The following is a 13,052-nucleotide window of genomic DNA, read 5'->3' on the forward strand; positions in this document are numbered from 1 at the left end:
GAGCAACTTTCAGTGATTTAAAGCAATAGGCAGTTACACTGTAAGGGCTGGATTTTCAGTTGTCTAACACCTCAGTTAGCGGCCAGAGGGGGCTTAATGGGAGTGTAAGAGTTTACCGACTGGGAGCGCAGCTTTTAGTGCCCTGACCGAAAATTGATTAGAGGCTCACTGGGGGAGCAAACCAGTACTGCCTGGCTGCTGAGGATCAGTGCAAACCTGACATCAGTTCTAGTGCAATGCTCACACTTGCGCCACAGTCGATAAATTAGTTGCATGTAATATATAGCTCCACCATGTAGACTACTGCTCCACCTAGTGGACTACTATGGTAATGCATCTGCTCATGTAAATACAGTAAAAATATCATGTGACCAGGTCACCTGCCATGTTCCTGAATGGAGCCATCTTGTGTGTTTACTTTAGTGATGTTGTAAGAATATATCACATTGGCGACGAGGATGAGATAATTGGATATGCTAGCTTGAAATTTTTGTTGGTGGATGATTCAGCCAACAGACAGACTTTGATAGCTTCTTTGTTTGCAGAAGAGCTAAAAATTCAAGGTAAATTACAAGCACACTTAGCTGAACTGTCAGAATCCAGTTGGCTGCGCCTATGGGAATAATAAGGCGCTTGGGTGAGTTCCAATGTGACTGACAGACTTTTGGACTGCATGGTGGAGTGGCTAGAAATGTATTTCACTGCGAATAGTATCGTTGAAGTCCCCGATGATGAAAACCGTAACCAGGTGGTTTTCGAAGGAAAATGGGCTATTTTCCTGACGGAAGTAGGCCCAAAGGTGTATGAAACCCCAAAGAATATGCTTGTTCCTGTCAAGCCGAAGGACAAGCCACTGAAAGAGATTCTAAGTTAGAACAGCACGACAGTCCTGAGACCCTGGAAATCGCTAAAAGTTATCGTGTTGGAATACGCAATCAATTACCTGACGAGAGTATCATTGAGTACATTGTAGCTTTAAAAATGCTATCCATTCACTGTCATTTCAGAAACTTTCAGGACCGAGCATTGTGTGACTGCTTTGTTTCTGGGATGAAAAATGAACAAATCAGAAAAAAATTGTTGACAATTCCTAACTTAACTTTTGGTTTAGCTTGTCAGACAGCTATGTCAATGCATATGGCCGACCAATATTCCCAAGAATTCCGTACCATTTCCAGTCATCAGACATAGGTGAATCACCTGCAGGTTAAAAGTAAAAGGCAGTTGGGTCCCAAGACCTCAGCAATTGGCCATGGTAACAGAGCATTGAAGTCGTGCTATCGATGTCTGGGACACCACATTGCTCAAAGTTGTCCATATGTGAAAGCAGTGTGTTTCTTTTGCAAGAAAACTGGGCATTTTGCAAAGGCATGCCGACTGAAGAGTAAACAACTTACAGTGCTATAAGTAGAAATCACCAGAGACTACATAGCATTGAACAGAAGCAACAGGACGAGGAGGTTCAGGAGACACAAGGGTACCTAACAACGATTCGTGAAGTATCGTCATCCAAGTAGACATTGCAGGAACCAGGATACCCATGGAAAGCGACATTGGTGTATCTCGCCAAGTTGAGTGATTTCGACTTTTCCAGTATTTCCACTGGAAAAGTCAAAGATAGAGCTGCGAGGCTACTCAGGAGAGCAAATCTCTGTGGTAGGTCATATCACTGTACCGGTGAAATACAAGGATCAGTTTCAGAGCTTGCCTCTCTTAGTAATGGCAGGAGACAAACCTGTCTTAATAGATAGAAATTGGTTCGGATCATTGAAGCTGGATTGGAATGAGATTTTTTGTGTTGAAATGGGATTTGCATTGAAGGATGATGTCATCAAAAATTATCCGAAGGTGTTCTGCGAAACAGGCAGTCCGATCCAAGGCTTCAAGGCGAGTATCAGATTGCAGAAGGACGCTAGATCAGTTTATGCAAGCCACTTCCTATACCATATGCACTCAAGGAGAAAGTTGAGTAAGAACTCAAATGACTAGAGACTGAGAATTATTTCTAAGGTAGAGCTATGTAATTGGGCTACACCCATTGTTGTTGTACCTAAGCCACCTGGTAAGGTAAGGATGTGTGGTGATTATAAAGTAACCGTAAAGCAGGTTCTAGAGGGTAATTTACCCAATATATTGCCAAATGTAGAAGATTTGTTCACAATACTGATAGGTGGTCAGATCTTCTCAAAGTTAGATCTCAAAAATGCTTACTTACAACTTGAACTAGATGAGGAGTCCAAGTCATGCTTGACTATAAATATATCAATTTAATAGGCTACCAGTTGGAGTGTCTTCCATCCCTGCTATATTCCATGGGGTGATGAACCAGATTCTGCTAGGCATTGAAGGGTGATATATAATTCGATGACATACTCTTTTCAGCGCTAAACAGGCAAATTCATATTAACATATTGAATGATGTGCTCAAACAGCTAGAGAAGCACAGAGTACAAGTGACTGCTTACAAGTGTGAGTTATTTCAAGGCTCAGTGGAGTACTTAGGGCACAGAGCAGATAAAGATGGTTTACATCCAAATCCAAAGAAATGGCAGTTGTCGTTGGACCACAAACTAGAAATTTTCTGATTACTTATTGTAATACTCACACAACTACTGGTAGAACACCAGCAGAGTTGTTTCTCAAATGACAACCACAAACCAGATGCTTGGTGTTAAAGCCAAATTTGGCACAGTCAGTAGAAGAGAAACAATTAAGACAGAAAAATAATCATGATGGAGGTCGAGCAAGAGAGAGAAGTGTGAAATTGAATCAGAAGGTTAGAGTGAAGAACCATCACCATAAATGGTTAAAGTGGTTACCAGGAGGAATAGTGAAGATATGTGGTCCTTGCACATATTTGGTTAGGATGTTTGATCATGGACAGGTTAGGTTTGTTCACATTGATCATATTTTACCTACAGATGAGGAAGGAGTTGAAATTTGGAATGATTCGATTATTTCCGACTCATCAGATAGTTTTGATACCATTAGAGTACCAGTAGCATATCCTACATCAGGTGTACTAGAAACAAGTCCAAGAGAAAGTCAGAATTTAAGTCTGAGTCCGAGTCAGGCAGACAAGCAGTCTGAAGTTGTAGAGAGTTCAAATGTAGATCAAGGGCATCCTTGGAGGAAAACTTATCTCAGGCTCAGCCTAGAATGAGACTAAGTTCGACACCAAGTTTGGAAAGTTCTGTTCAAGAGCGAAAGTATCCTCTTCGAAACAGAAAACAAGTGGTTAAGTTTGATTTGTAAATATGGCAAAATTAAGTCCATATCTTTTGTTATGTAAGTTATGTACAATGATTATTTTGTTATAATTACTTATTCATTAAAGACGAAGAAGTGTAATATATAGCTCCACCTAGTAGATTACTACTCTACCTATTGGACTACTATGGTAATGCACCAGTTCCTGCAAATACAATAAAAGCATCATGTGACTAGGTCACCTGACAAATTCCTGAGTGGAGCCATCTTGTGTGTGTATACTTTAGTGATGTCGTAAGAATATATCACAGTGCAGCCACCTCATTTAGTAGCTGCCAAGAACAACATCTGGAGAAACAGTCAGTACAGGCTTGCAGAGTCGTTAACTGGTGGAAACCTAAAGGGATGAGGAAACACTTCCTTTGGCGGTGACAGTATGTGCAATGTTTATACACAGCATGGTGGTGAGCTTCCAAGATTGCAGCGGCAGACAGACATACCAGTTGATCTTGAGAGAAAACGACTTGTAAAACTTTAATGTTTGCATTACTAGTTCGCCAGTGTTGCATTCTACATGCTCTAGCAAGGTGTTGTGAAGAGCAAAGAGCTGTTGTCCATGTCAGCGGCCGAAGGAGGAGAGCACCTAGACGTCGGGGCAGGAGGCTTTACATCCCACGGCTTCACCGGCGGCAATGCTCATACCTGGGCCTGTCCGAGGATCAGTGTGTCAGAAGGCTGCGCATCTGAAAGGAGGTCGTTACAGAGATATGCCATCTCCTGCAGGAAGACCTGCAGCCTCACATCAGCACCAGGACTGTGCTGCCCATCGCAGTGAAGGTCATGGTGGCACTCATCTTCTATGCCTCCGGCTACTTCCAGGCTGCATCAGGGGACATATGCAGCGTTTTACAATTCACAGCACGTCGCTGCATCCGCGACGTCGCATGGGCTGGCTCTCTATACCCATCGAGTGGACTTCATTACCTTCCCGATGACTAGGGAGAAACAGGATCAGCACATATGTGGGTTTGCCAGGATAACGGGCTTCCTAAGGATCCAAGGAGCAATTGACTGCAAGCACCTGGCCTTGCGAGTACTGTTTCAGAATGCAGAGGTGTTCAGAAACAGAAAGGGATACCACTCCCTAAATGCGTAGCTGGCGTGTAAACACATGTAGCGCATCCTTGCAGTCAACGCTAGCTATCCTGGAAGCGCACACGATGCGTTTATCCTGTGGGAGAGCAAGGCCATGGCTGGTAACTCGGGGACAAGAGATATGATCTGGCCACCTGGCTAATGAACCCGCTCTGCAAACCCACCACAGAGCCGGAGGAATGCTACAATGAGAGCCATGCCACCACCCGCAACACCATAGAGCAGAAAATAGGGGTGCCAAATTTACTGACCAAACTTTCATTATAGACCCCCAGCTGTAGTGTGCAACAGCTGATTTAATGCCCCTGTCAGTTCTTCGACCGATTCTGACAAATTTCTGGACGGAAGGTGCAAACTTTTTCAAGACGCTAAAATTATCGTTCCACCTGGGTTACCACCCCAAATAATGCCCAACCAAATTTCTCCCCTAAATCTTTTATTGAATTATTTAGTTTCCCTGTATAAAAGGGTTTGAAAATGAATTGCTACTAAGAAGATTCTAAAATGTTTAGCTTTTCAGAAATCACCTTCAAGTACCGAAAGTATTTATCTAAATAAACTACAGATTGGGAAGAAGCTTCTCCTTTAATGAAAAGTGGGAGAATGCCTAGTTTGCCATAAATAACAATCCACAAACAATTTCAAAAATCCAACTATTCAAAGTTGTGTTATTTTGTGATTTTGTCATTGGGTTGCTAATTATAGATAAAAACAGGCATCATTCATTTGCTTTTCATGAGAAAAATGAATAAAATAATTTTGCATCGAAATAAACCCTTTTTTTGCATCTAGGAAACACAGAAAGCCTATAATATGAAAATAACTGAAAGGTTGGTCAATGGAACAGGGGATCGGCGTCCTCAATGTGGAGTAGTTGATCCCAAAAAGTTCAAAATACTTCCAGGTGAAAAAACGTTTGCACAGAAGGATCTCACCTACAGGTATAGTTCTTGTTATGTGACATGCCGTGTTCATTCAGTAACATTGGACGATTTTGCGAGGATCGGTCTCAGTAACAAGTCATCATCATTATCATCATAGGCAGTCCCTCGGGATCGAGGAAGACTTGCTTCCAATCTTAGCATAGCATGATTTCTTAGGTGGCTGTACAGTCCAATACGAGAACCACAGCTTCTGTCAGAACTGGGACAGATAGTCGTTTAGAGAAAGGGTGGGCAGGGAGCCTGGTTTGCCGCACGCTCCTTCCGCTGCCTGCACTTGATTTCTGCATGCTCTCGGCGATGATACTCGAGGAGCTCAGCGCCCTCCCGAATGCATTTCCTCCACTTGGGGCGGTCTTTGGCCAGGGACTCCCAGGTGTCAGTGGGGATGTCGCACTTTATCAGGGAGGCTTTGAGGGTTTCCTTATAACATTTCCTCTGCCCGCCTTTGGCTCATTTGCCATGGATGAGTTCCAAGTAGAGCGCTTGCTTTGGGAGTCTCGTGTCTGGCATAAGAACTATGTGGCAGAGTTGGTCAAGTGTGGTCAGTACATCAGGTACAAATGACACAGATTATCCATCACTTAGGCACTAGGCTTACTCTGTGCCCGTTCTGCTTTGCGCACTGTTCTGCAGCTGGGTAGAACATGTGGCACTGAGAGACTGTACACTTGGCATGGGCAGGCTCGTAAAGACCCAGAAAATTATGTAAAATTACCAATGGCTTCAATGCAACCATTGCCTGTTAATGGTGTTCCAGTTGCTTAGTGCGCCTATCAAAGGGCCATTGCTTTCTTTGTCCATGTAGCCATATGAGTGCTCTAAAAGGTAGTCTACTTAGTAGGTGTTGGAGTAACGTTTCTACACAGTAACATAGCAAATTTTCAGTTTCTCTGTTTATTTGCGTGATATTTATTTTTTGAAGCTGCAACTGATTTCCAATCCGAGAGTGTTGCACAAAGGTGCTCTGACTATCCAGAACTATAGTGGTATGCATGTTCCTTGAGCTGGCCTTCCCCTGCCCACCGGGTCTCGCTTAGGGCAGCGATGTCGATGACAAAGCGTCGAGGTTCCCGGGCAACTATGACGGTGCGGCGTTCCGGCCTGTTGGAGATGTCCATGAGGGTCCTGACGTTCCAGGTCCAGAACTTTATGTTAATGGAGGGGAAGATGCCTGTGCATGAGTTCTTTTAACGTGGGGTAGCTCAAGGAACAAGGTGGAGGTTACACCTTCTTCTGGAAAGGGAAACCAGAGGAAGAACGCCGCCTTCACGGAGTCGGCTTCGCCATCATAAATGAGCTGGTCGACCGCCTCAAAGACTCCCCCTGTGGGGTTAACGAACGCCTCATGACTCTTCGACTCACCTTATCCCGGAATGCGGCACAGTCATCAGTGCGTACGCCCAACACTCGATGCAATGGATGAGATCAAAGAGGGTTTTTGTTCCAACCTCGAAACATCCCTGTCCTGCATCCCCGCGGGTGACAAACTGATTGTCCTAGGTGACTTCAATGCCAGGGTCGGCAAAGGCACAGCCCTCTGGGGAGGCGTGATTGGCAGAGAGGGAGTAGGGAAAGCCAACTCCAGCGATAACCTACTACTTACAAAATGCCTAGAACATGAACTTCTCATTACCAACACCCTGTTCCGCCAGAGGGACAAATATAAGGCATCATGGCAACACCCTCGCTCCAAACACTGGCATCTGCTCGACTACAATATCGCCCGAGCCAGGGATCGTAAAGATGTGCACATCACCCGCGCCATGACAGGAGCTGGCGACTGCTGGACGGACCACAACCTAATCCGATCCATCATCGACATCAACATAGCCCCAAAGCGAAGGGGACAGCAGAAACAGTGCTGCAAAAAAGTCAATGCTGGGGCACTTAAAGAGCCAGCTAAGAGAGCCTTATACAGCTAGCGCCTCACAGCTAATCTGGCGTGCCTTGATGACCCTGAGATGCAGAATGCCCACAGCGCTTGGTCTGCCCTCTAGGCCTCCATAACCAGTGCCTGCGAAGTGACACTTGGTCACTCAACCAGAAAACATCAGGACTGGTTGATGAGAATGATCAGGAGATCCAAGAACTAATAGATTGCAAGAGCTTAGCATTTCTGAGCCTCAAGCAACAATCCAACTAGGGAGCAGCAAAGCAACATTATAGGCGGCTCAAGGCTGAGGTCCAACAAAAAACCCGGGACCTAAAGAACGAGTGGTGAATGGAGAAAGCACAGGAGACACAACAACTGGCCGACAGCCACGATATGCAAGGATTCTTCATCGCAGTCAAGGCCACCTATGGTCCAAACTCCCAAGACCCCACCCCACTGCTGGCCAAGAACGGGGAAACACTCATCAAGGACACCGAGGCAGTCAGGGCCCGCTGGAAGGAGCACTTCAAAGATCTCCTCAATCGAGACTCTGTCTTTGGCTTGATGTTCTCGACTCCATCCTGCAGCATGCGATCCGCCACCACCTCAGTGAAACCCCAACGTTGCACGAGGTAGGAAAACCTCGACAGCTCAAGAACAACAAGGCTGCGGGAGCGGATGGAATCACTGCTGAGGCGCTAAAGTATGGCAGAGAGGCGCTGTTGGCGCGGATACATGACCTCATCTCTCTCATCTGGAGGGAGGAGAGCATGCCGGGAAATCTCAAGAGATGCAGTGATCATGACCATCTTTAATAAAGGGGACAAGTCCGACTGTGGCAATTACAGGGGAATCTCCCTGCTATCAGCCACTGGGAAAGTTGTCTCTAGAGTTCTTCTCAACCGTCTTCTCCCTGTGGCTGAGGAGCTCCTCCCGGAGTCACAGAGTGGATTTCGTCCCCTACGGGGCACAACGAACATGATCTTTGCAGCGCGACAGCGACAGGAAAAATGCAGGGAGCGGCACCAGCCCTTATACATGGCCTTCTTCGACCTTACAAAGGCCTTTGACACTGTCAACCATGAGGGTCTATGGAGTGTCCTCCTCCGTTTCGGATGCCGCCAAAAGTTTGTCAACATCCTTCGCCTGCTCCACGATAACATGCAGCCAGTGATCCTTACCAGCGGATCCATTACAGACCCAATCCTCGTCTGGACCAGGGTTAAACAGGGCTGTGTCATCACTCCAACCCTCTTCTTAATCTTCCTCGCTGCCATGCTACACCTCACAGCCAGCTTAGTTCCACTCCCCGCTGGAGTGGAACTAAACTACAGAACCAGTGCAAAGCTGTTTAACCTTCGTCACCTCCAGGTGAGGTCCAAGACCACCCCAACCTCTGTCGTCGAGCTACAGTACGTGGACGACGCCTGTGTCTGCGCACATTCTGAGGCTGAACTCCAGGATATAGTCAACATATTTACTGAGTCATGCGAAAGCATGGGCCTTACACTAAACATCCATTAGACAAAGGTCCTCCACCAGCCTGTCCTCACCGCACAGCACTGCCTCCCAGTCATCAAGATTCACGGCGCAGCCCTAGACAACATGGGCCATTTCCATACCTCGGGAGCCTCTTATCAACAAAAGCAGATATTGATGAGGAGATTCAACACCGCCTCCAGTGCGCTAATGCAGCCTTCGGCCGCTTGAGGAAAAGAGTGTTCGAAGACCAGGCCCTCAAAGCTACCACCAAGCTCATGGTCTACAGGGCTGTAATAATACCCTTCCTCCTGTATGGCTCAGAGATATGGACCACGTACAGTAGACACCTCACGTCGCTGGAGAAATACCATCAACGATGCCTCCGCAAGATCCTACAAATCCCCTGGGAGGACAGACGCACCAACGTTAGCGTACTCAACCAGGCCAACATCCCCAGCATTGAAGCACTGACCACGCTTCATCAGCTCCACTGGGCGGGCCACATTGTCCGCATGCCAGACACGGAACTCCAAAAGCAGGCGCTCTACTTGGAGCTCCTTCATTGCAAATGAGCCAAGGGTGGGCAGAGGAAACCTGATAAAATGCGGCATCCCCACCGACAGCTGGGAGTCCCTGGCCAGGGACCGCCCTGAGTGGAGGAGGTGCATTTGGGAGGGTGCTGAGCCTCGAGTCTCATCGGCGAGTGCCTGCAGAAAACAGGTAGGCAGCAGAAGGAACGCGCGGCAAACCTGTGCCACTCTCCGTTACCCTCAACGACTGTCTGTCCCACTTGTGGCAAGGACTGTGGCTCTCATACTGGACTGTTCAGCCACCTAAGGACTCAGTCTAAGAGTGGAAGCAAGTCTTCCTCGATTCTGAAGGACTGCCTATGATGATGATGATGATGATGATGGTATGTATATCTATCTCACTAGGCAAACCACTCTTTCTACTGCTTCGTGTCATGCTACTCCTGTGCTATGTGGGAAATCAGGGAGTGTCCCTGACAACTACATGTGCAGGAAGTGTATCTAGCTGCAGCTCCTGACAGACCGCGGCACTGGAGCTGCGGATGGATTCACTTGGAGCATCCATGATGCTGAGGATGTCGTTAATAGCACATTTACTGAGTTGGTTACACCGCAGGTAAAGGTTACACAGCCAGATAGGAAATGGGTGACCATCAGGCAGAGTAGTGGAAGGAAGGTAGTGCAGGGATCACCTGCGGTCATCTCCCTCCAAGACAGATACACCACCTTGGGTAATGTTGTGGGGGGGGAGATGGCTCATCAGGAGAAGGCAGCAGCAGCCAAGTCCATGGCACCAGGGGTGGCTCTGCTGCACAGGAGGGCATGAAAAAGAATGGGAGACCTATAGTGATAGGGGGATTCTTTTGTAAGGGGAATAGATAGGCATCTCTGCGGCCACAAACGAGACTCCAGGATGGTATGTTGCCTCCCTGATGCAAGCGTCAAGGATGTCTCGGAGCGGCTGCAGTGCATTCTGGAGGGGGAGGGTGAACAGCCAGCTGTCGTGGTATATATAGGTGCCAACGATACAGGTAAAAAACAGGATGAGATCCTACAAGCTAAAGTTAGGGAGCTAGGAGTTAAATAAAAAGTAGGATCTCAAAGGTAGTAATCTCAGGATTGCTACCAGTGCCACGTGCTAGTCAGAGTAGGAACTGCAGAATAGCTCAGATGAATACGTGGCTTGAGGAATGGTGCAAGGGGAAGGGATTCAAATCCCTGGGACATTGGAACCGGTTCTAGGGGAGGTGGGACCTGTAAAAACCAGAGGTCTGCACCTGGGCAGGACAGGAACTGATATCCTAGGCAGAGTGTTTGCTAGTGCTGTTGGGGAGGGTTTAATCTAAAATGGCAGGGGGATGGGAATCTATGCAGGGAGGCAGAGGAAAGTAAAAAGGGGGCAGAAGCAAAAGGTAGGAAGGAGAAAAGCAAGAGTGGAGGGCAGAGAAATAAAGGGCAAATATCAAAAAGGGCCACATTACAACATAATTCTAAAAGAACAAAGAGTGTTAAAAAAAACAAGCCTGAAGGCTCTGAGTCTCAATGCGAGGAACATTCGTAATAAGGTGGATTAATTGACTGCGCAGATAGATGTTAACGGATATGATGTAATTGGGATTATGGAGACATGGCTTCAGGGTAACCAAGGCTGGGAACTCAACATCCAGGGTATTCAATATTCAGGAAGGACAGATAGGAAGGAAAAGGAGGTGGGGTAGCATTACTGGTTAAAGAGGAGATTTACGCAATAATAAGGAAGGATATTAGAGTGGATGATGTGGAATCTATATGGGTAGAGCTGTGATACACCAAAGGGCAGAAAACATTAGTGGAAGTTGTTTACAGACCACCAAACAGTAGTAAGGAGGTTGGGAATGGCATTAAACAGGAAATTAGGGACGCGTGCAATAAGGGTACAGCAGTTATCATGGGTAACTTTAATCTACATATTGATTGGGCTAAGCAAACTAGTAGCAATACTGTAGTGGAGGATTTCCTGGAGTGTATAAGGGATGGTTTTCTATACTAATATGTCGAGGAACCAACTAGAGAGCAGGCCAACCTCGACTGGATATTATGTAATGAGAGAGGATTAATTAGCAATCTGGTCGTACGGGGCCCCTTGGGGAAGAGTGAGCATAATATGGTAGAATTCTTCATTAAGATGGAGAGTGACTCAGTTAATTCAGAGACTAGGGTCCCGAACTTAAAGAAAGAAAACTTCGACGGTATGAGACGTGAATTGGCTAGGATAGACTGGAGAATAATACTCAAGGGTTGATGGTGGATAGGCAATGGCAGACATTTAAATGTCACATGGATGAATTACAGTAATTGTACATCCCTGTCTGGCGTAAGAATAAAAAAGGGAAGGTGGCTCAACCGTGGCTAACAAGGGAAATTAGTGAAAGTGTTAAATCCAAAGAAGAGTGATATAAATTGGCCAGAAAAAGCAGCAAACCTGAGAACTGGGAGAAATTTAAAATTCAGCAGAGAAGGACTAAGGGTTTAGAAACATAGAAACATAGAAACATAGAAAATAGGTGCACGAGTAGGCCATTCGGCCCTTCGAGCCTGCACCGCCATTCAATAAGATCATGGCTGATCATTCCCTCAGTAGCCCTTTCTTGCTTTCTCTCCATACCCCTTGATCCCCTTAGACATAAGGGCCATATCTAACTCCCTCTTGAATATATCCAATGAACTGTCATCAACAACTCTCTGCGGCAGGGAATTCCACAGGTTAACAACTCTCTGAGTGAAGAAGTTTCTCCTCATCTCAGTCCTAAATGGCCTACCCATTATCCTAAGACTATGTCCCCTGGTTCTGGACTTCCCCAACATCGGGAACATTCTTCCCGCATCTAACTTGTGCAGTCCCCTCAGAATCTTATACGTTTCTATGAGATCCCCTCTCATCCTTCTAAACTCCAGTGAATAAAGGCCCAGTTGATCCAGTCTCTCCTCATATGACAGTCCAGCCATCCCTGGAATGAGTCTGCTGAACCTTCACTGCACTCCCTCAATAGCAAGAACGCCCTTCCTCAGATTAGGAGACCAAAACTGAACACAATATTCCAGGTGAGGGCTCACTATGGCCCTGTACAACTGCAGTAAGACATCCCTGCTCCTATATTCAAATCCCTTACCTATGAAGGCCAACATACCATTTGCCTTCTTCACTGCCCTCTGTACCTGCATGTCCACTTTCAGTGACTGATGAACGATGACACCCAGGTCTCGTTGCACCTCCCCTTTTCCTAATCTGCCACCATTCAGATAATATTCTGCCTTCGTGTTTTTGCCCCCAAAATGGATAACCTCACATTTATCCACATTATACTACATCTGCCATACATTTGCCCACTCACCTAACCTGTCCAAGTCACCCTGCTGCCTCCTAGCATCTTCTCACAGCTCACACCGTCACCCAGTTTCGTGTCATCCGCAAACTTGGAGATATTACACTCAATTCCTTCAGCAAAATCGTTAATGTATATTGTAAAGAGCTGGGGTCCCAACACTGAGCCATGCAGCACTCCACTAGTCACTGCCTGCCATTCTGAAAAGGACCCGTTTATCCCGACTCTCTGCTTCCTGTCTGCCAACCAGTTCTCTATCCACATCAGTACATTACCCCCAATACCATGCGCTTTGATTTTGCACACCAATCTCTTCTGTGGGACCTTGTCAAAAGCCTTTTGAAAGTCCAAATACATCACATCCACTGGTTCTCCCTTGTCCACTCTGCTAGTTACATCCTCAAAAAATTCCAGAAGATTTGTCTAGCATGATTTCTCTTTCATAAATCCATGCTGACTTGGTCCGATCCTGTCACTGCTTTCCAAATGCGCTGCT

General features: G+C 46.4%; 1 protein-coding gene across 1 annotated transcript in view; it reads left to right on the forward strand.

Annotated features, from left to right (window-relative positions):
- Nucleotides 1-691: 691 nt before the first annotated feature.
- Nucleotides 692-13,052, forward strand: part of LOC139274606 (collagenase 3-like) — a 49,531-nt gene continuing 37,170 nt past the window's right edge. Inside the window, exons 1-3 of the mRNA XM_070891284.1 lie at nucleotides 692-869; nucleotides 1,595-1,656; nucleotides 5,158-5,306. Of these exons, the coding sequence (XP_070747385.1) occupies nucleotides 692-869; nucleotides 1,595-1,656; nucleotides 5,158-5,306 (389 nt within the window). The remainder of the gene's footprint in view (nucleotides 870-1,594; nucleotides 1,657-5,157; nucleotides 5,307-13,052) is intronic.

The sequence above is a fragment of the Pristiophorus japonicus genome, chromosome 10, assembly GCF_044704955.1.
Source record: "Pristiophorus japonicus isolate sPriJap1 chromosome 10, sPriJap1.hap1, whole genome shotgun sequence".
Classification (NCBI taxonomy): domain Eukaryota; kingdom Metazoa; phylum Chordata; class Chondrichthyes; family Pristiophoridae; genus Pristiophorus; species Pristiophorus japonicus.